The sequence below is a fragment of the Cyprinus carpio genome, chromosome B7 (assembly GCF_018340385.1).
Source record: "Cyprinus carpio isolate SPL01 chromosome B7, ASM1834038v1, whole genome shotgun sequence".
NCBI lineage: Eukaryota > Metazoa > Chordata > Actinopteri > Cypriniformes > Cyprinidae > Cyprinus > Cyprinus carpio.
Window position 1 is genome coordinate 40,847,351 of NC_056603.1, and position 27,911 is coordinate 40,875,261.

The window sequence follows — 27,911 nt, forward strand, 5'->3', positions numbered from 1 at the left end:
TCTGAAAGCTGAATAAATACGCTCTGTTAGGACAGGACAACATTTGGCTGAGATATAACTACTTGAGAATCTGAGGGTGCAAAAAAATCTTGTCCAAATTAAGTTCTTAGCAATGCATATTACTGATCAGAAATGACGTTTTGATATATTTACGGTAGGAATTCTACCAAACATCTTCATGGAACATGATCTGTACCTAATGATTTTTTGCTTAAAATAAAGACGGTAATTTTCTGCCACCATATAGATAGGCTCCGCCCACAAACACGTCATCACTGTTTGCAAACACTGGTCTAAATACCCGTGCTACTTATATGACTCCAGGGTCACATATAACAAGAGGCTCTAGCCACCTCTCTGTGTAAATCCCGAGCTATGTTCGCGGGGAAACTCGTGATACTATGCACGAGTATGTTTTTACTCGTGTTATGTCAGTGGAGTATAGTTGGGTTTTAGCACTAGGCTACGTGTCATTTCGGCGGATGAGTTGCCTAAAGAGCCGTGCTTCGGTCCGCGGCTCGCTCACTCCGCGCAGTGCTGAGGCTCTTCCTCTGGGAGTCACCGAGCTGGGGCTCTTGAGTAAACCAGGGGTCCTTCGGTCGAGCTGAGGAGTAAATCTGCGGCGAGGTTTACCACTACAGAGGTTTCTAACAAGTGTCGCAATGATCAGTCCCCATAGAACAGCATCTGATGCCAAGGACCCCCAAATATAATGACCTAGCCATCTTCCTAATATATAAAAGCAGCTATTTCCATTTATAAAGAAAAAAAAAAAAAACATTTACATTGTGGGAGAAAATTTACAATGATATTATAAAGACAGCGTGTTGTTTCCGAAGTCAAATAATTGCTTTCATATTGTAAAATAGATAATCTTGTAATAGCCTAATATTGTCACTGCTCTGAAGCCAAGGCAAATTATTCAGTTGATATCTATTATCTTCTGTAAGTATTAAGTTGACAAACCCGATTCCAAAAAAGTTGGGACACTGAACAAATTGTGAGTAAAAAAGGAATGAAATAATTTACATGTGGCCAGTGGCGTCAGGTACTGGAAGGAACTGTAGAAAGCAACAACAATTATATAACGTTCAACTACGCCACCCGGTATATATACCGGGAACTGCCAGCCCCAAGACAGGGGGGCGCCCAGGTTCGTTACCGAAAAATGGGTGAGCAGAGAGACATAGGCCTGGGAGTACAAAAAAATGAAGCAGCTTTATTCAATACAAAATTTAAAATCATCAATACATTACCATCAAGGGCTAAATATTCACGTGTCAACAAAAGAAAAAAAATAAACACTTTACAGCACTTCAATAAAAAAAAAAAAAAAAAAAAAACAACATAATACAAATACACAAGAAAGCTTAAGGGAGGGAGATGGCCTGCTGTGACCCTCAATTCACACACACACACACAACACGCTTAATACCCACACACACACCCACTCTGGTGAAGTAAGGTCACACAATAAGCACAACACTCAACGTGAACCCCGTTAAACAGCGGCTAACCCCTCCTCTATACACCTTCCTTAGGACAAAAAAAAAAAAAAAAAAAAATAAAGAGAGAACAAAAAAAGTACACAGTCAGCTCACAAAAATAAGTGAGGCCACAATCGCCCGCACACTCACAGGGCAAACGAGAAACAGCCACGCTTTTACTTTCACTCTTTGGCGAGGAATCGTCCAGGCTCGCCAAAAAAGAAAAAAAGTTCACTCCAACAAAAAGACGACCGGAATCAGCCCAGGCAAGGCAGCAGTGCGTTACATCAATAGACGCGCATCTTGTCTCATAATATAAAGGTGAAACCCTTGATCCTGTCACTCAATCGGAAGATGTGACGCGCATCTTGAAGATGTTCATAACACGGTACTATGCACAGTCGCTAACGATAACATGCAGTAGTTTGTTCATTGACGAGCTCAAAGCCAGGGGCAGCCTACACAGCAGCAGAACGCAGAGGCGGCACTCCAGATACTCTCCCATTCATAAGTGCCAACTTCCGTAAAGGGGCGGTACGGGTGACAACGCATCCCAAGTGACAAAAACGTCCTCTTTTTATATCATGACAGCAGACTGCTGATAGGCTCAACGTTTTCACATGACACTAGCCAATAATCAACACAGGTAACACTTCACCCTGCTACATCTTTTTATATAATTTATGAATAGTGGTCCCGACGATAAATCCCAAACCTGGAGTCAATCCCATGGCCTAAAAACAGCTAAAACTGCACTAGACATTGCACCAGAGGGCACCCTAATGCATTCTGCAGCTTCTCCAACTGCTCTGGGCAAATGATGAACATTTGAATGTTGGCCAGCTGTTGGCCTCCTTGACTTACGAGGCAAAACCTCAGCCTCTTGCGGCTGACTCAGAACTGACAAGTCTAGTGCTGAACCTTGACTTATTTCCACCTCGCAAGGAGGACCTGGCCCATTTATAGCCACAGCTCCCTCACACACAACTGACCCTTCAAAAGGGACAGGAACGCAAGTTGCCTGAGATGACTCTGGCAAGGCTACCCACAAGTCCACCTCATCCAAACTATCCTGTAAACTCTGTTCTGGTTCAACCACATGAGCGACACGGGGTATTTGAACAGGGCTCCCTTGAACCTGAACTTTTAACAATGACCGGTGAACCCGCTTGATCTTACCCCCGTCATCCACCGGTGCAATAGTATAAACCGAGCCACCTACCCTAGGCGCTTCTATCACCCTATACACCACAGAGCTCCACAAGTCCTGAATCTTGTGTCGGCCCTGCCTTCCACATTCCCGGAGATAAACCAGCTGCCCTTGCTCAAGTGGTGCGTCATGGACCCGCAGATCAAAATATGTTTTCCGACGATCAGCGGCTACCTTTAAACGATCTCTTGCCCCATCAAAGGCTACTTGTAAGTGTGTCTGGTGCTCCATAATCCACTCATGCACCTCACCTGCCACTGGCTCAGACACTCTGCCCAACAGGAAATCGATGGGGAGCCGCGGCTCCTGACCAAACATAAGGAAGTGTGGGGACTCACCTGTGGCCTGGTGTGGAGTGGTATTATATGAAAAGAGCACCTGAGGGAGGCATGACACCCAGTCTCTTTTCCTTGAAACTGGTAAGGTGCGCAATAAGTTATGCAATGTTCTATTGAAGCGCTCACACTGACCATTACCAGCTGGGTGGTATGGTGTAGTGCGAGACTTCTCAACCCCATAAAGCTTACACAATTAATGGATCAGAAGGGACTCAAAGTTTCGGCCCTGATCAGAATGAATTCGTACAGGTACCCCAAACTTATAGAACCATTCACACACCAGCACTTGTGCTACAGTCTCGGCCCGTTGATCCCTAGTAGGGACAGCAAGAGTGAACTTCGTAAACACATCCGTCATTACAAGAACATTCTCCAAGCCTGAACGAGAGGCTTCAAGCAACGTGAAATCGATGGCCAAGATTTCATTTGGCCGGGACGCTAGCAAATGTCCCATAAAACTACGGGCAGCCGGTTCAGTGTCTTTGGCCACTTGACATCGTTCAAACTCCTGAACCCATCGTGCCACCTTGGCTGTCATACCAGGCCAATAACACCGCTGACGCACTAACTCAGTAGTGCGTTCAATGCCCTGGTGCCCGTGTTCTTGATGCAACCCTTGCAACACGTCACGCTGCAGTACAGAAGGTAGAACTACTTGCAAAATCTCATCCCCACCATCAGGACGAAAAATTCGACGATAAATCACTCCCTGCTTTTCCACCAGGCGGTCCCACTGCCGAAGAAGAATTAGAGCAGCCTGTGAAAGCTGCCGCTGCTCAAGAGGCCCAGGGAACTCTTGCTTTCTCCAAAACCCCAGAATCTCACCGATTACTGGGTCAGCCTCTTGTAAGCCCCCGATATGATCAAGTGAATGACCCGGTAAGGCAGTCACCATGGCCTGACAAGCAACAGGAGCCAATGGTACAGCGACAGCCTGACGTACCGAAGCGGGAACCCCTGTACCTGGGAACAGGCTACCTGCCACTTCCAGTACGGGTGGATTCTGACGAGACAAGGCGTCTGCATTCTTATTACACCTCCCAGGCCGATACTTAACTTCAAAATCAAAGCAAGCAAGCTGTGATGCCCAGCGCTGCTCTGTAGCCCCCAATTTAGCTGAGGTCAGATGGCTGAGAGGATTGTTATCAGTATACACCACACATTTATGGCCTAATAGATATTCTCTAAATTTCTCAGCCATGGCCCACTTTAATGCCAGAAACTCTAGTTTCATAGAACTATAGTTTGACATATTACGTTCTGTGGGTCTTAGGCCACGGCTTGCATATGCCACAGGTCTTACTTTGCCACCCTGCTCCTGGGAAAGGACTGCACCTAACCCACCCAGGCTAGCGTCCACCTCCAAAATAAAAGGGAGGGAAAAATCTGCATAACAGAGCACCGGAGCAGAAATGAGCTTACCCTTCAAACTCTCAAAACTTCTCTGACAGTGGGTAGTCCAGCCACTTGCAAAACCTGGCTCTGCTCTCTTCCGAGACTTTGTGCCACCAAACTCTGCAACCAGCCGATGTAGAGGGGCTGCCAATTTAGCAAACCCCTCCACAAAACGGCGGTAATAACTCGCAAAGCCCAAGAAGGAGCGAAGCTCTGACACACTAGTAGGTTGTGGCCACTGGGCCACAGCCTCAATCTTCTTGGGGTCGGTGGAAAACACCATCGGCTGAAATCACATGACCCAAATATGGGACTTCCGAACGAAAGAAAGCGCATTTCTCTAACTTTGCCTTAAGACCTTCGCACTGCAACCTACTCAAAACAAGCTCCAGTCGTTCCAGATGTTGTTTGACTGAAGATGAAAAAATTACAATATCATCCAGATACAGTAACAATGACTGACACTGTTGATCACCGAATAAACGCTGCATTAAACGCTGAAATGTACTAAGTGCGTTGCAAAGGCCAAAAGGCATGCGATTCCATTCAAATAAGCCGAATGGCGTACAAAATGCAGTCTTAGGCCGATCTTGTTCACTGACAGGGACCTGATTGTATCCGCTAGCTAAATCCATGGTGGAAAACCAACGGGCCCCTGTCAGTGAATCTAATGACTCCTCAATACGAGGAAGAGGAAACGCATCCTTTCTAGTTCTCGCATTCAACTGACGGTAGTCTACGCACATCCGCAGACTACCGTCCTTATTCTTGACAAGAACTATAGGGGATGCGTAAGGGCTACAACTCTCGCGTATCACCTTAGCCTCCAACAACATATTGATATGGGCCTTTACCACCTCATACTCCGATGGGGGTATTCGACAGTACCGCTGCCGAACTGGGGTATCATCCATCAGTGGGATCTCATGCGACAACAGGGTAGTACACCCCAAATCCCCCTCATGTACAGAAAACACCGACTGGTACTGCCAGAGCAGAGCCTGAACACGTTCTTGATCCTCCAGTGACAACACAGACAAATCAGTAGCCTTTATCTGCTCTTCAACCGTAGGCAACTCATGAGAGACCTGCACTTTAACGGTAGCAGAGATAGTTTTAACCTCCGTAACCCCTGATGGTAAACTGACAACATAAACACTAGTTAAAGTTCCTAAATGAGTGCGTGGGTAAAGCACAATGTCAGTGGTTCCCACATTCACCACTGGCACCGAAACAATACCTCGATTTACCTGCACCAACGATGGTGAAGCCAACAATCCAGCTGGCAGGCCAGATTCAGGGGGCTCAAAAAGCACAGTGTCATGCAAGAACTGCTCTGAACAAGTTGCTGTAACTAGTTGTAACATGCCACCTGGGATGCGTTGTACCCTACGACCGCGTACCCTAACTGACCCCGCACGAGTAGAATAAGACTGGGAGCATACCTTATGACAATATTGAAATGCCTCTGTTACAATACTGGGTACCTTAACCAATGAGGGAGATTCAAAAAGAGAAGAGCCATGCTGCCCAAAGAGCTCCTGGTAACATCGGCTGAGAACATTCATTCCCAGAACTCCCGGTGCCTGGGAACACAAGCCCCCAGGAGGATCTCGGACAACCAGCACCCCGCATCCTGGCACTAACCTGCCACAGAGTTCGACATCCAACTCCATATAACCAATGTAGGGGATGTCCAACCCGTTGGCAGAACGAAGTTGCAACCACTGGCATGACCGAAGACGATCCTGACCCCACGGTTCAAAATTTTGTAAGAAACAACTCTCCGTTATTGTAGAAACCATGGAGCCAGTGTCTATAAGGCAGGGCACCTGAACCCCACCAATGCAAACTACCAAATGGGGACATGACGACATTAAAGATGATACTGAACGAGAACCCTGAAGAATCTTTGAGCCACCATCTACCCCAACCGAGCTGTGACTCTGCAGCCCGGCGGGTGCTAGTTTTCCGACAACTGCTGTGCAAAAGGCTGCCCACCTCCAGCCACAGGAGGGACCATACGAGAAGATGGAGGGTGAGGAGGAACACGTTCCCCGTCACACTCCCTGGCAAAATGGCCAGGTCGCTGACACCGTCGACAAATTATGGTATTGCCGCGAGAAGAGTGATTCCGTGGGTGTGGAGATTGACTACGTGCACGAGGGGCTTGACTACACTCAGCCACCATCTGGAGCCGAGTCACACTTTTAGAGAGCTGATTTAATTGGGCTTGCTGTGATTTCAACAGATCCCTTAACTCACTTAGCTCAACCATTGAGGCACCACGGGCATCTAACGATGATCCCCCCTGTACCCCATACTGCATAACGGGAACCAAAGGAACCGACTGGCTTCGACGGCGATCACCCCCCGGCAACCCCTCTCTCTCCCACCTAAGAGCCTCACTACGGACCTCTAACAAACTGGAGGAGGGTAAGCGACGTACCAATTGTTTCAACTCACGACGTAAGGCGCTATCTATCACATGTTCTACAAATTGGTCACGCACAAGGGTTTCTGAATTTGGCATAGCATAAGGGGACTTTTCTTCAACAGACTTCCAAAGGCCCATCAAAGCTAAAGAAAACTCTAATAGGGTCTCCCCCTCACGTTGTTTACGAGAAAAAAATGCCTCCTGCAGAGCCACATATGACTGAGAACAGCCATACAATTCCCTCAATGCGGAAATAATTTTATCGCAATCCCCTCGTTCAACACTAGGTCGATGCCTAATCTCCTCCCGTGCTTCCCCCTCCAAATGGTCAAATACAAAAAACGCTCGATCAGCAATAGAAAGATGGCGCACCTGCATACACGCCTGAACTTCCTCAACCCATTCGTCAATGCTGATGCCAGCCCGGCCGTTAAATTTTGGACATCGCCGATCACGAGGTACAAACACAAACCTCTCAGCTGAGGTGGCACCAGCACTCACGGGTTGGGACACGGTGGCGGGAGCCTCTGCAACACTAGAAACACCATTATTTGACAACAATGGAGCACATACACGTTCTTGGCGCAATTTCTCATTATCAGCCTTTAGTTGTGCTACCAATTCCCTTAATTCTTGTAACTCCCCTTCCATCACTACTCACCACAACACCGAGGAGATTTTACACAAATAACACACCGCTGCCTTGCCTTTAGGAAAGAAAGAGAAAAGAAAAAGAGGGGGGGAGAAATGTACATGTATATAATTTTTCAACCATACAATACCAACAGAAAATATACTGCCTCAAAAGCACTCCCAGACTCACTTCTCAAAATACAAGCTCACCCAAAATATGGAGACCCTGCCGACTACGCCAAATGTGGCCAGTGGCGTCAGGTACTGGAAGGAACTGTATAAAGCAACAACAATTATACAACGTTCAACTACGCCACCCGGTATATATACCGGGAACTGCCAGCCCCAAGACAGGGGGGCGCACAGGTTCGTTACCGAAAAATGGGTGAGCAGAGAGACATAGGGCCTGGGAGTACACAAAAAGATGAAGCAGCTTTATTCAATACAAAATTTAAAATCATCAATACATTACCATCAAGGGCTAAATATTCACGTGTCAACAAAAGAAAAGAAAAATAAACACTTTACAACACTTCAATGATAAAAAAAAAATGAATACAACATAATACAAATACACAAGAAAGCTTAAGGGAGGGAGATGGCCTGCTGTGACCCTCAATTCACACACACACACACACAACACGCTTAATACCCACACACACACCCACTCTGGTGAAGTAAGGTCACACAATAAGCACAACACTCAACGTGAACCCCGTTAAACAGCGGCTAACCCCTCCTCTATACACCTTCCTTAGGACAGAAATAAAAAAAAAAGTAAAATAAGAGAACAAAAAAGTACACAGTCAGTTCACAAAAATAAGTGAGGCCACGATCGCCCGCACACTCACAGGGCAAACGAGAAACAGCCACGCTTTTACTTTCACTCTTTGGCGAGGAATCGTCCAGGCTCGCTAAAAAAGAAAAAAAAAAAAGTTCACTCCAACAAAAAGACGACCGGAATCAGCCCAAGCAAGGCAGCAGTGCGTTACAATCAATAGACGCGCATCTTGTCTCATAATATAAAGGTGAAACCCTTGATCCTGTCACTCAAATCTGTTCGAACACGGTACAGCACAGTCGCTAATAAAACAACAAAGTTCATTGACGAGCTCAAAGCCAGGGGCAGCCTACACAGCAGCAGAACGCAGAGGCGGCACTCCAGATACTCTCCCATTCGTTAAGTGCCAACTTCCGTAAAGGGGCGGTTCGGGTGACAACGCATCCCAAGTGACAAAAACGTCCTCTTTTTATATCATGACAGCAGAACGCTGATAGGCTCAACGTTTCCACAGGATGACTCTCCCATTCCAATAATCAACACAGGTAACACTTCACCCTGCTACATACAAATCTCATAAACTTTTTTTATACTTTTATATTTTATTCACAATAGGATATAGATAACATATCAAATGTTGAAAGTGAGACATTTTGAAATGTCATGCCAAATATTGGCTCATTTTGGATTTCATGAGAGCTACACATTCCAAAAAAGTTGGAATAAGAGGCCGGAAAAGTTAAATGTACATATAAGGAACAGCTGGAGGACTATTTTGCAACTTCTTAGTTCAATTGGCGACATGATTGGGTATAAAAAGAGCCTCTCAGAGTGGCAGTGTCTCTCAGAAGTCAAGATGGGCAGAGGATCACCAATTCCCCCAATGCTGCGGTGAAAAATAGTGGAGCAATATCAGAAAGGAGTTTCTCAGAGAGAAATTGCAAAGAGTTTGAAGTTATCATCATCTACAGTGCATAATATCATCCAAAGATTCAGAGAATCTGGAACAATCTCTGTACGTAAGGGTCAAGGCCGGAAAACCATACTGGATGCCTGTGATCTTCAGGCCCTTAGACGGCACTGCATCACATACAGGAATGCTACTGTAATGGAAATCACAACATGGGCTCAGGAATACTTCCAGAAAACATTGTCAGTGAACACAATCCACCGTGCCATTCGCTGTTGCTGGCTAAAACTCTATAGGTCAAAAAAGAAGCCATATCTAAACATGATCCAGAAGCGCAGGCGTTTTCTCTGGGCCAAGGCTCATTTAAAATGGACTGTGGCAAAGTGGAAAACTGTTCTGTGGTCAGACGAATCAAAATTTGAAGTTCTTTTTGGAAAACTGGGACACCATGTCATCCAGACTTAAGAGGACAAGGACAACCCAAGTTGTTATCAACGCTCAGTTCAGAAGCCTGCATCTCTGATGGTATGGGGTAGCATGAGTGCGTGTGGCATGGGCAGCTTACACATCTGGAAAGGCACCATCAATGCTGAAAGGTATATCCAAGTTCTAGAACAACATATGCTCCCATACAGATGTCGTCTCTTTCAGGGAAGACCTTGCATTTTCCAACTTGACAATGCCAGTACACATACTGCATCAATTACAACATCATGGCTGTGTAGAAGAAGGATCCGGGTACTGAAATGGCCAGCCTGCAGTCCAGATCTTTCACCCATAGAACACATTTGGTGCATCATCAAGAGGAAGATGCGACAAAGAAGATCTAAGACAGTTGAGCAACTAGAAGCCTGTATTAGACAAGAATGGGACAACATTCCTATTCCTAAACTTGAGCAACTTGTCTCCTCAGTCCCCAGACGTTTGCAGACTGTTATAAAAAGAAGAGGGGGTGCCACACAGTGGTAAACATGGTCGTCCCAACTTTTTTGAGATGTGTTGATGCCATGAAATTTAAAATCAACTTATTTTTCCCTTAAAATTATACATTTTCTCAGTTTAAACATTTGATATGTCATCTATGTTGTATTCTGAATAAAATATTGAAATTTGAAACTTCCACATTGCATTTTGTTTTTATTCAAAATTTGTACAGTGTCCCAAGTCCCAAATTTTTTGGAATCGGGTTTGTATGTGAAGAGAATCAACTGAACTGAGTTTGTTTATTATAGCATCTTTCAATATAATAATAATAATTATAATAACATTTTATTAGATTTAATTAGCCTATAAATAATTAAATTATGAATTATCAGCAATGATTAGTTTTTCTTCATTCTAATTGTTTACGTCTCTGAACAATTATTTTTCATTTTAAATTTCTTATTCATTTAAGCAAATTACTCGTGTTTTGTGCACATTCTTTTTATAGTAAGTTGTCCGTGTCAACAGTAAACGGGACATCTTTTTTTTTTTCTTGACTGCAGATTTCATGTAAACGTCTGTCCTCATTGTTTCAGTTATCTTATTGTTTTCAGTGTAGCCTAAAATATACCTCTGCAGAATCTAAAAGAAAGAAAAAAATCAAGAATTGCTTGTACTCTTCACAACAATAGTTTGCCATACAGTAACAAAAACGCATTCTGTTTATATAGTAAGCCTACCAAACATATTCTTATACCCCTAATTATTGCATTTGGTTGACTGAGAAGTAGTCACATATAAAAAAAAGTTTAATTTTATTTTAATTTGAATGAATACTAGGCAACATCTAATCTTATGGTAGTTTAGTATTACTAAAGCATGTAACTACGTGTACCTACATTTCTAAATCAGATAGGTAGATGGATAGATAGATGGATAGATAGATGGATGGATAGATGGATGGATGGATGGATAGATAGATGGATAGATGGATGGATGGATGGATGGATGGATGGATGGATGGATAGATGGATAGATGGATGGATAGATGGATGGATGGATGGATGATAGATGGATAGATGGATGGATAGATGGATAGATGGATGGATAGATGGATAGATGGATAGATAGATGGATGGATAGATGGATAGATGGATGGATAGATGATGGATGGATAGATGGATAGATGAATAGATGGATGGATGGATGATAGATGAATAGATAGATAGATAGATAGATAGATAGATAGATAGATAGATAGATAGATAGATAGATAGATAGATAGATAGATAGATGAATAGATGGATGGATGATAGATGGATGGATGGATGGATGGATGGATGGATGGATGGATAGATGGATGGATGGATGGATAGATGGATGGATGGATGGATAGATGGATGATAGAAGATAGATGGATGTATGGATAGATAGAAGATAGATTGATGGATGGATGGATAGATGGATAGATAGAAGATATATTGGTGTGTGTATTGATGGATGGATATATAGCTCATTGTTATTTTGATTGTTATTTTGATGTTGGTGATGTATGTATGTATTTATGTATGTAGATAGATAGATAGATGGATAGATAGATGATAGACAGATAGATAGATAGACAGACAGATAGATAGATACAGATAGATAGATAGACAGACAGACAGACAGACAGATAGATAGATAGATAGATAGATAGATAGATAGATAGATAGATAGATAGATAGATGATAGACAGATAGATACAGATAGATAGACAGACAGACAGACGGACGGACGGACGGATGGATGGATAAATTTGTTGTTTTAATACATATAACTGAAGAAAAAACGACATTGTCCTCCACATCCACGTATGTGTATCCCACAATGCATCTCGTTGTTTCCTTTACAAACCAAACAGGCTTCCAATCATAGAAACTGAAAAACTGCTAGAAAGGTAATCTGCACAACCTGTAGTTAAAAGAGGGGTGGAGAAAAACGGCTGGGAAGTGATCGCTAATTGGTCAAATGCGGCGATGCGAAGGCAGACAAACCTGTTTGACTCCTCAAAACCTATTTTACTTGAATTATGCGAACTGCTATCCACCACACGTGCAACGAACAGATTCAGTGTTTATAAAATAATTTTGTGTGGAGCGCAAAGGAGGTTTAAAATAGATTAAATATAGCTGCCACTACGTAGAAATATATAACATTTATTTTTCACAGTGTTTCTCAGCTGTGTGTCGGTGCACAGAAGCGATTGCCTCAACGTGGAAACTATCACGTGGCGAGTGTTACTTTTCTCCGCGCTGTTGAGGGGGAACCAAACAGCGTTGACTCGATAAATTAAATATTTAATAATTCTTCTGCAGAACACGCTGCGGAATTACACACTTCCCTTTGTATATCAAGTAAAAAACCATTCAAATTAAAATATATATAAATGACCACGTTTACACGTTTCTAAATAAACAAAACACGTCATGAGAGTTGAATGCATTTAAACGGTGAAGCGGGTTCGTGAGCCGCGGAGCGCCCCCTACAGGAACACTCGTGTTTCGCTGAAGGACACAGTGGGAGGTGTGTGATAACATTAGTCATTCTTCTCAGCTCATCGCTTGAAAAAAAAATGCACGTAGGTGAAGAGTCTCTGCAGTGCATTTTTTTCCGGCTTTCACATCAGCTCCGCTCATCTTTCTCTCGTGTTTGGAAACCGAGCTCTCTCGACATGAACGCGCGCGCGATGTCTGTTTGCGCAGAAGTGATCTTTCATTCTCTTTTAATCAAATGAACCGAACCGCGCCGGCCAATGTAGCCGTCTGCTGCTCACTTCTGCGTCTTGTTTGCGGGATTGTTGTCTGAAAGCGTCTCCACATCGGTCGGATCAAAGAAGAGATTCGGCTTGCTTTCCTCCTGGAGCGGGGGGTAATATGTCCAGACGCAAACAGACCAACCCTTTCAAAGTGAATTGTAGGTATCCCAGGTATCGTAAACACTTCTCATTTACGTAATCGTGATACAGTGTGGCACTGGGTTGTTTGCTTTCTTTAAGTCTTCCCATTCTTTCCATTGATGTATGGTTTGTTAGGAGGACAATATTTGGCTGAGATGCAACTATTTGAAAATCTGGAATCTGAGGATGCAAAAAAAAAAAAAATTAAAACATTGAGAAAATCGCCTTTAAAGTTGTCCAAATGAGGTTTTTAGCAATGCATATTACTAATTAAAATTAATTAACCGGTTTCCTGATTGAGTAAACTGACTTGCACCCTTCCTGACATTATTATTATTATTATTATTTAGAAATGTTATTGAATTTCACTTTTAATAAATCACCATTAAATATTCCAAAGTGCATTTGGTTATGATCACCAAAACCTCATTGATTCAGTTCAGCTTCAGATTTGTTGAGGCTCTCATCCAAACCCAGTAACTTCATGTTATTAAACATTATCAGCATATATTTGTTTGTGATTGTCTCTTTATTGGGAGACACATACTCCATGATATATTGCAATGCTACTGTCAACGTTAATCTTTTATTCAGGTTGATCTGCAGATCTTCAGAGATGTTTTGAAAGTTGTGTGTTGGCTACGATGCAGACAGTGTTATTGAAAGGTCATGCTTGTTTCATAGCAATCTGCGGTGTATAAAACTGATCATTTATTAAGGGGTCACATGATTGGACCAAAGAAAGTTATATATGTATAATATAAAATATATATATTTGATCATATATACACACATTACACTGTAAAAATGAGTTACTTGCAGTTTATTTGTAATATTTTGTGAAATTAACTAGCAAAAATAGTTTCAAAGTAAATCCGACACCATTTTTTTGTAGTTTCCAGGATCTACTGTGAGTCTCATATTAATGATTTAAAGATTTTCAAAGCTGATGGAAGTAAAAGAGACAGTACTGTAAATGTTACAGTGCCGTCAAGCGATTAATCGCATCCAAAATAAAAGTTTTTGTTTACTTAACACACGAGTGCATTGTTTATATTTGTTTTGTATATATAAACACACACACATGCATGTATTTAAGTAAAAAAATTTGTTTATATATTAAAAATATTTATATATAAAATAAATTATTAATTATATTAAATATTTTTAAAATATATGCATAATAAATATACACAGTACACACCTATATTGCGTGAACAAAAACTTTTATTTTGGATTACTTTAATTTTAAGAAAAAAAAAGTTGTTTATATATTAAAAATTTATATATAAAATAAATGATTAATTAAATGAAATATTTTCAAAATAAATGTGTATTTATATATGCATAATAAATATACACGGTACACACCTATATTGCATGAACAAAAACTTTTATTTTGGATGCGATTAATCGTTTGACGGCACTTAAATGTTACTGAATCTATTCTTAAACTGTTATTGAATTGGGACTCTAGCAGACACAGTGGGGCGCACTTTGGGAAATGTTACTCCATGGGAACGTTTATGACTGATCTGTTCTTCCATCATGCCTGGCTTTTCTCAATTAGGCAAAGTGAGGCCTGAGTTGCTTGTCTGGGTTTATCTGATGTCTGTCTATGACTATTCTTCCAGCCCACCAAACTAGACAGCGTGCGAGGGCCCCGTCCCCGGCCTGTTCTCAGGATTTGTACTGTTTTCTGTCGGGTTGGTGGGTTTGTAAAGCTTGTGGGATGGTTTGAATTCAGGAGCGCTCTCATTGTTTGTCATCCGAGTTAAGTTTGTCTCTTTTTGTCTGTTTTGTTCCCACCCCCCTCCGATGACTTCAGCCTTTCTCCCGCGTCTGTTGGCTGATGAGTTTGTCTCTTTGTCTGGATTCAGACAGACACTGCGTCACCTCCTGCCTACAGACACACAGACTCTGAGATAACATCACAGTGGCACACAGAGGGGGGAGCGAGGAGAAGACGGAGGGAGGGTGGAGAGAGACAGATGTACAGACAGAACTGGCAGAGGGGGATGGGAAACACGCTTGCATCAATCACGGCCTGACTGCCGCGGAGCCGCTCTGTTGTATCCGTTAAACAGTTTAACGCCGATATCCCTCACGCAAGTCTTCTGTCCTTGTAGATGCTCCCAAACACCATCCTGAGGATGCTGGGAAAGAATGGGGTGCAAACTCTTCACAAGCTTTGGTGATTAGTAGTTGATTTAAAATATTACATCCGTCGGCTGCTGTTTTTCAGATGGAAAGGCATGTAGACTAAAGCTTGCTGAAGTTCTTCACAATATAATTATAAAATCAGATTGTAGGGTTATGGGATAGTTCATCCAAAAATGAAAATTTGGTAATTATTTACTCACCTTCGTGTCGTTCCATTATTTTTTTTTTCTTTTGAGCAATGTCTCAGATTTTTTTTGTACATACACTCTTAATCTACATTTACATGACAACGATGTAGTCAAAAATGCAAAAGTTTTTCCATTGTGTTTTTAAAAAGTTTCACGTATACACGACAACGTTTTCAAAATGATCCACGTTTACACACAACCGATGTTCGCACTTGACTTTAAAATTGACACGCACATGTCTACACACCTAACACTACGCATGCACATGACGTCACCGTTTTCAAAGATTCATGTTTTGGGTGTTTACACGGAAACGACAATGGTGGCATTTTTAAAAACTTGTACTTTGAAACCCATTTTCGAAAATATGCGTTTTCAGTCCCCAAAACGTTGTTGTCATGTAAACAAACGCATAGAAAGCTTCCCGTTTTTGGCTGAAAACGTTGTCATGTAAACGTTGCGTTTTAAGTCAACGGTTCGTTGTTGTAGTTTTCACATGCTGTGCCATAAAAGAACTACTTTTGGTTCTAAAAAAACTTTTTCCACTAAAGAGAACCTTTTGTGGAATGGAAAGATTCCACTCTCTCAAAAAGTAAAGGTTCTTTATTCTATTGAACCTTTCCATTGCACAAAAGTTGCATCGCAAAAAACATTCTTTAGATTATTAAAAGAAAGAAAATGTAATTCTAAAATGTGTTCACTGAAACGGGAACCCAAAATGGTTCTTCTGTGACATTGCTGCAAAAACATCCTTTGAAAGCCTTATATTTAAGAGTGCATGGATGTTAAAGGCTCTTCATGAAACCATCGATGGCAAAAAAACCCAACTTTATTTTTAGGAGTTTACAATGCAAATTAAGGGTCATTAGACCTGTCTGGTTACCAACATCAGGATTAAGAACATAAGGATTCTAGAAAAAAAAAAAAAAAAAAACAATGCATTGATCAAATGACTATACAATGCATAAAAAGATTTCTTTTTCTGTATAAATGTATTTTTTTTTTGAACAACTGGAGAACCTTATTTGGTTGTCTGTGTCCTAATAGGGATACAAGAGCATATAAGCCTGAAAGACTCGTCATTGTTCACCAAGCTGTCATCAGACGATTGATGACCTTGTGTGGATTGATTTTTGTTGTTGTTGTTGTTTGTCACAGTTAGATACAGGAGTTTAATTAAATGTCCATGTTATATTTTGGTTGCATTTGTGAGTTAAAGAAATTGTAACTGGTTGTGTAAAATAGGTATATAATATTTTAATATCAGACGAGGCCCCTGATTGTTATCAAAATGTAATCATATTGCAGCAAGTTTTGAGGTGTTGGCGAATATTGTATCGCTGGTTTAGAAAATCAGTGTCAAGTTGTATCTTAATGAAACAACCTATTTTCACCACTACTAATGTACACTCACTGTGTGCTGTAGTAATACCCTTAAATCATGGCTCTAACCTTGATCTCCATATCAAAATTGGCAAGAGAGTGATTCATCTTTTCTGAATCATTCAAAGATTTTGAGAAGGTATGAAATAATATACACGGCTGTTGAAATGGAGTAGAGATTTGGGAGATCAGAAGGTCAATTTGCCAAATCAGGTGTTACTTTTATGAGAGATCAGACTTGATAAAACAGGTCGAAAAATCAGAGTCATATCTGAGACTTGGCCCTCCAGCAACCACACAGCAACACGCTTTCAACAATTATGAAGACAATAGCAACACCTCATCAACCTTCCAGAACACTGTATCGTGTTGCACTGGCACTCTAAAGCATAAAACCTGGATCTATTCGTATGCTGGTTGCCGTTCATGTTACTGATTAAAGCAGCTTGGCAGAAGGTGTTTGGAGTAATGGGATGCATGCAGAGGGAAAAGCATCTCCGTGTGGGCGTATGGAGTGCTTCTGGAGGAGATGATTCTCACATTAGAGGCAGGAGATGCAGGCGGTTTCCTCTGGGACTGCGGTGTATGTTGAGTTGAGCGTGTATCGTGGGGGTTGGTGTGCGTGTTTGTAATGTGTTAATGCAGCATCAACTATTGTTCTGATCACACAACACCACCGCAGCTCTGGCCTCTGATGCCTCTGTTGTTGATGCGGTCCGTCTTTTCTTTAAAATTCAATATTTAAGTGAGAAATATACCGATTTGAGCTTTTTGATGTACAGCTAGGATACTTTGTGGTGACACTTTCCTACTGATAATGCATTATAAGGGTATTCATTATAACGCAAATTAACGCATTTCAAGCAAAACACTAGTTGCAATGTTTATAAGACTTTACTTGTTAGTTAAAAAAATGCAATTGTTTTTTTTATTTTGTCTGCTTGGATCCATTTAATGATATTAACAAATACATCTTTTGATTTTAATAATGTATTAATGCTATTTTCATTGTTGGTTCATATTAACTGATGCAGTTAAATAATGGTTACAAATGGAATGTATGATATGTTGCATTATCTCATAAATAATAGTAACATAGTGTTGTCACAATACCAAAATGATGACTTTGATTCGATAACTAAAATATCTCGATATAGATAGTGAAAGGATACCACAGCAAAAACCTAAAACACTTGGAAAAATGATTGAATAATAGATGACAGAACGTTGAATTAAAAATCTTTGTTTAGTTTATTATTATTTAAATACTTGCAATTTAAGGGAGAGTGTTACAAGTGTGTATCTTATTCACAATATAGTTGCTTGGTTATATTTATAAAAAGTATCTGAATGCATAAGTTTGAGGTTACTGGTAACTCATTTACATCTGAAAGAAGGTAATGTGGTTTTCCTGCCTTAATAAAAATGTTTAAAGCAAATTTGTCATATAACCCATTCATGGCTGTTTAAAGACGATTCCATTTATTTATTTATTTATAGCAGGTCAAATATACATATTATGGCCACATTATAAAGCCTTTGGATGTTTACAAGACTTTCTTTGTCTTGATAGATATGAGACTTATAATACATTACTTAAGTGGATATAACGTGTTCATTGTGTGTTATAAGTCATCATACAGAAGGCAGTATGCATGCATTATAATGCCTTAAGCATACCCTTATAACGCATTAGAAATACATCCTTCATAGAAAGTGATACTTGTTTTTTTCTTCATAGAAACAACCACAGTTCAGATTTACACTAGATACCCGTTACATTATTTGTTGTGAGAATACAGGTATTTCCTGCAGCCACCTTTTGGCCTAGTTCCCTCTAACAGTTTGGCGTAAATAATAATTTACAATGTTTGCATGATCACTCATGCAAGCCACAAAAAATTCATATTTTGAAGAACATTGGGGTCTAAACAGCACTGGACCCCCCACTGAATTTTAATGTATTTATGATTCATTCTCCTGAATGTCTTTTGTGTTCCACAGGTTTGTAGCAACATGAAATAATTGTAATTTTTAGTTTAAAAAGCATGAAGTAATAACAGTCATGGACAATGCCTCAAATCGTATCTATATATTTGGCGACAAACAACAAAAAAGTCTTATATTTAAGAAGCGACTTGAGTTGGACCTGTATGCAACAACCTAGCAATCACCCAGAAATGCACAAAAACTCTCAAAATACCCTAGAAACTACATAGCAATGCTCTAGCAACCAAAGCAGGAAAGCCTTTAAAAACTAGTTTGAAAATAGTGGCATTCTCAGTGACCATGTCGTTTCACTCACAGGGCCTTTTCACACGATTGGGTTGTCCGGCCCGCAGCACACTTTTGAGATGGATGCTAGAGAGGACTTCATTGAGGACGGGGAATGCCATAGCAACAACTCGCAGGAACCTGAAGAGCAAGATAGCACAAGTGGTGAGACACACACTACTCATGAATGATTTTATTTATATATTTGCTTACTGCACATAAAATATATATTTAAAAAAAATCAGGAAGAGAGCTGAGATTGTTTGGTGATTGCAGTGTTGAGACATAAAGGCAAGGTGACCTGTGATGGAGCGATTGATAACATTATGAACTAACTTTTTTCCCCTATGCTGCCAGACGACGGTGATAGTGATTTTGATAAAGACGACGACTCAAATGCCTCTGCTGATGACAGCATGACGAGTAATAAGAGCAGCCACGGCCCCATACTACATGATGACGTCAAAGAGGTGAGCGATGGAGGTTTAATGCAAGAAGTAGATGGTTGTGTGATTATCTTGCATTCTTCTCTTATCATGATATGCATGACAGCATGGTCACAGACAATGCTCAGATAACTGTTTTTACTGTAAAATAACTTGCAAAGAAAAAAAAAAAGAGCTTTGACCAGTTTTTTAATTTTAATAACTCACAAACAGATTGTAAAATGTTTGAAATTACATTAAAACATTCCCCATATTTTAATATGTTGTTTTTCACAATATTTTTGAAAATTGTTTTTCTTTTTACCAGCTTTGCATGCTTTTCATGTGATTTTTGGCCCATTTATAGAAATGCAAAATATTTATATCGTAAAGTACAAATACATTTTTTTTTCAGTCCCTCTTTGTATTAAGTGGCCTTAACTAATATGTACTTGCATTTAAATTAATCATTTGGTACAATGCACTTATTGTATTTTTACATTGTACTTGCATTTTAAAAAATACCTGCATGTAATTACATCTGTATTGAATTTCTGTAATTACATTTATAGTTACACCTTGCTCCTTAACCCACCCTTAAACCTACCCATACCACCAAACCTGTCCTTAACCTTACCTGAATCCCAACGCAATAGCAGCAAAAGAATTTTGCAATACAGTATGAACACAATAAGCACTTATTTTTTAATGCAAGTACATAGGCCTAGTAGTTAAAGGGATACTCCGCCCCAAAATGAAAACTTACCCCCATGTTGTCCAAACCTGTAAAAGCTTAATTCGTCTTCGGAACACAATTTAAGATATTTTGGATGAAAACCGGGAGGCCTGTGACTGTCCCATAGACTGCCAAGTAAATAACAGTGTCAAGGTCCATAAAAGGTATGAAAGTTGTATTTTAAATGATAAATATACCATCAGATGTGCAATCTGGGTTATATGAAGCGATGGGAACACTTTTTGTAAGCGAAGAAAACAAAAATAACAACTTTATTCAACAATTCCTTTGTCAACAGTCTCCTTTGTGTCTCTCATATCACCCTATGCTGAGTATGCTCTTCTGTATCATCCGCGCCACAAGGATGCTCTGTTTTCTTTCAAATCAAAGCTAAATACACGTAGAAACAGCGCATCCTTGGGATATGGAGAGACACAGAGGAGACTTTTGACGAAGGAGTTGTTGAATAAAGTCGTTATTTTAGTTTTCTTCACTTACAAAAAGTGTCCCCATCGCTATATATAACCCAGATCGCACATCTGATGGCAGAGTATTCTGATGATGACCTTCATACCTTTTCTGGACCTTGACACTGTTATTTATTTGGCAGTCTATGGGACAGTCACAGGCCTCCCGGTTTTCATCCAAAATATCTTAAATTGCGTTCCGAAGACGAACTAAGCTTTTACTTGAAGCTTTTTACTTATTTGAATGTCATGGGGGATAAGTGATTAATGACAATTTTCGTTTTGGGGTGGAGTATCCCTTTAAGGCCACTTAATATAAAGTGGGTCCCTGGATTGAGATGAGAGCTTGGAAGAGGCTATCATTGGACATATATATATATATATATATATATATATATATATATATATATATATATATATATATATATATATATATATATATATATATGTCCCTGGATTGAGATGAGAGCTTGGAAGAGGCTATCATTGGACATATATATATATATATATATATATAGTGCTGTCAAAATTTTTCCAGTTTAGTTTAACTCGTAAAAAAAAAAATTATTTTTTGTTTTTATTTTTTTGTTGGTAGGTATTGTTTTTATTTATATGCAGTGCTTCTTTTATATAATGTTTATACTTTAGTAGAGTCAAAATCTTACATACAGCACCTTTAAGGGTCGATAGATATTTTTGTTGGGTGACTCATGGCTCTATAGCAACCCAGTTGACACGACAGTTGGAATGAGTCACGAGGGCTTATGGATTCATTTGTCTGCCATACCACACCAGTACTGCATCAGTCATCCACAGCTACAGTCATAAGCAGTTTCAGGGAATAGTCACTTGTGTGCAATCATACGATATAAAAAAAAAAATTACACTACATTTCAGACTATAAGCCTCGTTACTCATCGTTTTAACTGTTTGTTGGTGCATTATGTCTGTTAGGAGAACGAGGAGGGGACAGACCAGGGGAGCAGTTTTGCATGTCCTCTTTGTTCCCTGGAGTTCAGTAGCCCAGATCAGCTCATCGCACACGTCTACCAGGTGAGGACACCATTACCTAAGCCTATTGAATCTTTTATACTCCTTTTAAACCTGGTATTAAGATTTATCTTGGGTGATCCAATCACAAGTGGACAGTGCTAAATACATGTGTACTGGAGTCCAAAACATTTTGTGATCAAATCACTCAAACTGCATTTAGAGCTCATCAATTATGTGCAGATTGTGAAGCACACCTAAAGGCTGGAATACACAATATGACTAAAACAACAGGCGACAAAGTTGCTCACTTTGTAAACTGTTACTGACAAAGACTAGGCATAATACACTAAACAACTGGAGATCACACAACAACAGACTTTAAAGTCATGAACAACAAACTCACGCAAGAGTGACACATAAACTGTATGCGTACTAAAATCGGCTCACAACATGTTTTATATTTTCGGCTCCTAGATACTGCAAACCGGGCAAAAATCTATCCAAAAGTTGCTTAATATATTCTAAGTTCAAATAAAAATTATTTCGTCATTCACTCAATCACATGCCATTCCAAACCTGTAATACTTTCTTTCTTCCATGCAAGGAAATTATTATGGCTGTGAATCTTTGGGTAGACAGCAAATCGATTCAATTTATGATTCATAGGTTTTCTATTTGATTCAAGAATGATATTTGCAAATTCAGAATGATTCAATTTGATTCACAAATTAAATTCGATTCAATTCTGCATTCTTTAAATGCATTCACAGGATTATTTAAATGCTCACCTTAGATTCTTAAAGGCTTAGTCAGGGGGAAAATTACACAGCAGCCTTTACAGTTAGAGAACCATAGGTTAGAGAGAGAGAGAGAGAGAGAGAGAGAGAAACACTTTTGTGCATTGTTAGATGCTAGTTTAATGATGCTATGGCATGACATGGCATATGTAGAAATTTATGTAAGCCAAGATTAAAAAAAAAAGAGCTTTAGAAGTATTATGTATAGACTAACATTGTCACATCTGGGGTGTAGCCATTATTTCAGAAGTGACAGAAATGTCAAATACAATAATTTTATGTAGGCCTATGTATGCATTATTACTACTTATTTATTTTTACAAGGAATTCTGTTCTTATCTTACTTTGAATTTGCTATAAGAAAACAAATACACTGCTGGACAGTAATCAGTCATTTTTAATCTATCATTTTTTTCCCCTAATTTTATGATTGTTTTATAAACTACAAAATTTACATTTTTTGCAACAAATTTGGTAGAAAATATACTTGACAGTTTCTGTACTGTAATATGTCAATTAGCATTGCATCATTCATAAATTATTTATTAATTGTGTTTATTGTCTTAACGTTTTACCAGTTGATTCTGCTTTTTATTTAGCTAAGCTGCAGCAATAGATGCCTTTGTCCATATTTGGCATTTCCTGGCACTTCTTAAGTTCTTTGAGTGCAAGATCACTTCAGTGCGAAAACTTGATCTCTTTTTCATAAAATAAAATGCTATAGTATTTAACTTTTCTTTTCCATCAGCAAATGATGATTCTGAAAGAAAACGCGCCCGATGTCTGTTTGCTATAGCACCAAATGCTACTTTCATGCATCTGATTATCAGATAAACCTTGCGGTCTTATTTCAAGGTTGTTGTTAATGCTGTGGTTATTTTAACAGTGTCCTTCGTACATTAGGTTCAACAACATTGTTAAAACACATTTATCATTCAATGGAACTGTGCGTATGCTTTAGACTGCTCCGTCCATGCAATAAATGTGCAATCTTCGACTGCTCAGGTAATGTCGTCGGTATGACCAGGAGCCATTAACTACAGAAAAATAAAACTACTTCACTTTAGCATTACCGGCTACGATTACTAAAGGCCAAAGTATACTTAGGTCATCCGTATCCACGCATCGTCCACATTACGTCATTTTCGTCATCTCGCGGACAGTGCACGTACAATAGCGCATGTGCGAGGTGAATGTTGAGACAGAGCACAAGTCAAGTAGGTGGTACTGCACATGTGTCGAGCTCATCTGCGGTTGAGAATACCTTGAAAGCTGTGTGGACGTGGCTGTGCGTGAGACGAAAAGGAACGTGGAAAGTGAAGGAGAGATGCGAGGGCACGAACACTGTTCAAGGTCTCCAATAATTTGTGCTTGTAGTAATTTAATGTGTATATATTTTGAAAGCACTGAATCACTATAGAAATCACGATTCTTTTGATTCTTAGGGTCTAAAATTGATTACCGTCTGAAATCATCGATTCATGATTCAAAATCCATGTTTCAAGATCGATGCATATGCATCATCAGGGTTTGTAATCGATGCATCGAGAAAACGACGGAATCGTTACACCCCTAGAAATTATGAATTATGTACTAATTGTTCTTTTCAAACCAATTATAATGAATGGAGACTTATCAAATGATATGATTACTTTTTACTTACCTTTTTGAAGCTTGAAAGCTCTAGTCCCTATTGTAATTGCTTGGAAACAATGACTGGTACATATAATTAAAATTATAAGATAGAAATTCAGATGGATTTAGAACAACAAAAGTGAATTTTTGAACTGTTTCTTTAAGTCTCTTCATTTGAGAAGAATTAATGTATGAAATCTCTTTGTACCTTATTTACTTTCATCAGCACACAGCTGTGGGTGGCAGTAAGAGTTATATCTGTCCTGTTTGTGGAAGAGCTCTCAGTTCTCCAGGCTCTCTTGGTCGCCATCTTCTCATCCATTCAGAGGACCGACTGTCCAACTGTGCCGTATGTGGGGCTCGCTTCACAGACACTAACAACTTCAACAGGTCAGCTCTTTACTCAAGACATGATTTTACTAGGGTGCTGTTCTTCATTGTTGTTTCTAATGGTTTCCTGGTCTGAAATTGTAGGGAAAAGTTGAAGGAGTTCCTCGACACAAGCAGTATAGAGATCAACAGTGAGGGCGAGGCCTGTGCCATGTCCGACTCTTTACCCAGAAGCACTATGACTAACCCAAACACAAATCCTGGTCCTGGACTGACCTCATTGCCAGATGGTCTTCTCCCTTCTGCACCTCCTTTTCCCTCATTCCCTGACAGCCTCAGTCCTCAAAGTACGGGACTTCCGCCTCTTCCAGACCTTATGAACCCTATGCCCGTGTACCCGGCTGGGGTTTTGTTGGTCTGCAACAGCTGTGTAGCCTACCAGCAGCTTGTGGATGCCCAGTCGCCATCCATGCGGAAATGGGCAATCCGTAGGAAGAATGAACCCGTAGAGGTGCGGATGCAGCGGCTTGAACGGGAACGAACGGCCAAGAAGACCAAGCGGGCATGTGAGACACCAGATGAGCGGGAGATACGCCGCTTACGAGACCGTGAGGCAAAGCGTATGCAAAGGATGCAGGAGACGGATGAACAGCGGGCACGCCGTCTGCAGCGAGACCGCGAGGCCATGCGACTCAAGCGGGCCAACGAGACGCCCGAGAAGAGGCAGGCAAGACTAATCCGTGAGAGGGAGGCCAAGAGGCTAAAGCGGCGCTTGGAGAAGATCGACCCATCGCTGAGAAACCAGATCGAGCATGACCCTGCTGCGATGGCTGCGCTCACTGCTGATATGAGTCTATTCCAGTTTTCCTTTCCCATGTCTGTCCCTTCCATGGACAATGGACTGTTTATGAAGCTTCCCTAACAAGCACAGCTCCAAACACCTCTCAGCCCAACAATTGAGAAGAATTTGCCATTCTTGAAGAATAACCATCTTGACCAAAGTTGTGATGAGAATGGTTATGGTCTTGCAGTTTCAAGGAGGTGCTCACCCTGACAGCGATTTGCAGTGACACAGGCACCAGATGTCTTTCACTTTCAAAGACAGATTTGAGGCAACACGAAAGACCATGGGTTGCAATGCAACAATGTTGTCCAGAGTTCAACTTGATGCAGACAGGCAGCAACACAAATGGCGACTACCAGTGGGAGTGTAGACAATGAAGTTCACATGTTCTGCTGCCTGATACACTTGGATATTGTAGTTGAGTACAGAAGTGGTCCTACAGGATAGACCAGGCAATTGCTTTGAACCACTAAGGGTGGCGGATTTGAGTAGTCAACAGCAAGAAGAAATAAACATCCTGAAAACTAAAGCTAGGCAAAGAACTCCTCTAGGGGGCCTCATCCCTTTAACTATGATCTCAGTGAAAAATCAAATGAAGAGTAGGCATCATGCAGATAATGTTCCCATCTGGTAGTCAGAAGAGAAAAGAGAAGCCTGCGGCACCAGAGTCCCACAATCACCATCAGTCAAGTAGGAACACCTACTAGCGACCAAGACCATGCCGACTTGCCAAGCTCCAATGATTTAATTGCTGTCAGTGTGAACAACCCTTTATGGATTTCTGTAAAATATTACATAATTAACTGAACTTTTATAAGAAATTCTGACATTCACTGAAGGGCAAACCCTCTCAGTAAGCATGTTTCAGGAGACTTGTCTTTGTTTTCAAGGCTCAAACTTTTAACCGTCTTTCTTCGGAGCAGTGAGATCCTTCCAGAACGAGGTTCTCTGTTTGCACACGGACCTACAGTGACAGGAGTGAGACGTGTAGCCACACTCCACACTCAGCCTACTGTTCAAATTTGCCAGTCTAAAAGGTTGGAGTTTACCTGCAACTATGGCTCACCTCCCAGAACCCAAGATTGGGTCACTACTAGCTCATACTCACAGAACCAACTACCTCACCATGGGATCTTTGCATGGCCTAGTCACACCTGTGGCCTCGACCAGAACCACACGGGTTGTGCTGGTCTACATACTGACTCAATGTTCCCTATGCCATCACGCACTCTTGTCCAGGGGTCCACTAGTCCTGCTCCTGGAGGGTTCATCCTCCAGAGTTCACCCCTGAACCATCTAATCAAGGTATTCAGGGTTACTTGAAACCCCCAGGCAGGTGTGTTGGAGTAGATTGGAGGTAAACTCTTCATGTTGTTGGACACCCCTGGTATAATCATTGCCCTACATGTTCGCCAAAACAGCTACACTTTATTTAAATGGCATTTAAGAGCCGCTGACCCAAATGCTGAAATCTAAGTGGGCTTGTGGTTTTTGCTTATATAGACCATAAGTTGTCCTACTTGTCAAGATTTACAAGGATACCACCTTTGCAACCACTGTGTCCCTCAATGCACCCTTTAGTTGAGCCCAACCTGGTGCAGACTTTGAAAACGGACTACTAACTGACAGTCTGTGTGGCATTATATTACTTAAGAGTGAACTCCATGAAAGACTTAAGGGTGCCATTTGGGACAAGGCCTCAATTGGAGACTTTGTCCTTTTTTAAAAGAGGAAGGTCATTTCTGCGGATGTACTGTTAAATACTAAAAGCATCCATTTCAAAGCACATTTAGGCCCCATTTACACTGCATGGTTCAAGTGACCCAATTCCGATTTTTTCCGCTCATGTGGCACAGATCGGATATGACCGGTGAACGTGTAAGCAGGAAAAAAAACGCATGGATTCCGATTTTCTCAGATCGGATTCAGGCCTCATTCATATGTGGTAATAAATCGGATATGAATCGGATACGTGCATTTGGCATGTGCCATGTAAGCACACAAATCGGATATTCCCCAGTAAATGCGAGTCGTACGTCATTAAAAAAGTGACGTCAACTCAGGTGGACACCACCAACTGAGATCACATGACTTATTATAGGCGTGATAGAGGACGAAGGATACACACAGTGGAGCAATGCGGAGGTTTCATGTCTTTTAAGTCTTTGGGGCGAAGAGACAGTGCAGGCAAAAATGCAGGGTTGTTACAGAAATAAATAAGTTTGAAGACATTTCACGAGATATAGGGGGGCATGGTTTAAGCGCTTTTTTCTCCGCCGTACGAGACCAATGTTTTGCTGATTTTTTTTTTTTTTTTTGTTGACTTTTCCATATATTATGGAAAGCAAAACACTGTATAATTTTATTTGCATTTGCATCCATTGTATTTCGTGCTGTTTTACTTCCTTTTCCGAGTCAGAACGTCTACGTTTGGTAGTTTCAGCAGTGTATAGTGTAAATGCAAAAATCGGATACGGGTCACTTTTAAAAGATGATGTAAGCGGGTCATCAAAAAAATCGGATATAGTCAGAAAATCGGATTTGGGCATCAAGACCTGCAGTGTAAATGCAGCCTTTGACACACTTCTCTGACCTCCCAAAGGCTTTATACCTTATAACAATG

At 40.7% G+C, this 27,911-nt stretch overlaps 1 protein-coding gene across 3 annotated transcripts in view; it reads left to right on the top strand.

Moving 5' to 3' along the window:
* Positions 1-27,080, top strand: part of LOC109087376 (zinc finger protein 821-like) — a 28,041-nt gene extending 961 nt beyond the window's left edge. Inside the window, exons 1-6 of one of the 3 annotated variants that reach the window (XM_042728674.1) lie at positions 12,698-13,083; positions 19,095-19,226; positions 19,419-19,531; positions 21,644-21,742; positions 24,341-24,504; positions 24,589-27,080. In XM_042728674.1, coding sequence (XP_042584608.1) covers positions 19,142-19,226; positions 19,419-19,531; positions 21,644-21,742; positions 24,341-24,504; positions 24,589-25,366 — 1,239 coding nt within the window. In that variant the 5' untranslated portion in view covers positions 12,698-13,083; positions 19,095-19,141 and the 3' untranslated portion in view covers positions 25,367-27,080. Of the gene's footprint in view, positions 1-12,697; positions 13,084-19,094; positions 19,227-19,418; positions 19,532-21,643; positions 21,743-24,340; positions 24,505-24,588 lie in introns of those variants that run through there. The other 2 variants (XM_042728673.1, XM_042728675.1) reach the window with 2 other exon arrangements.
* The last annotated feature ends 831 nt before the right edge of the window (positions 27,081-27,911 follow it).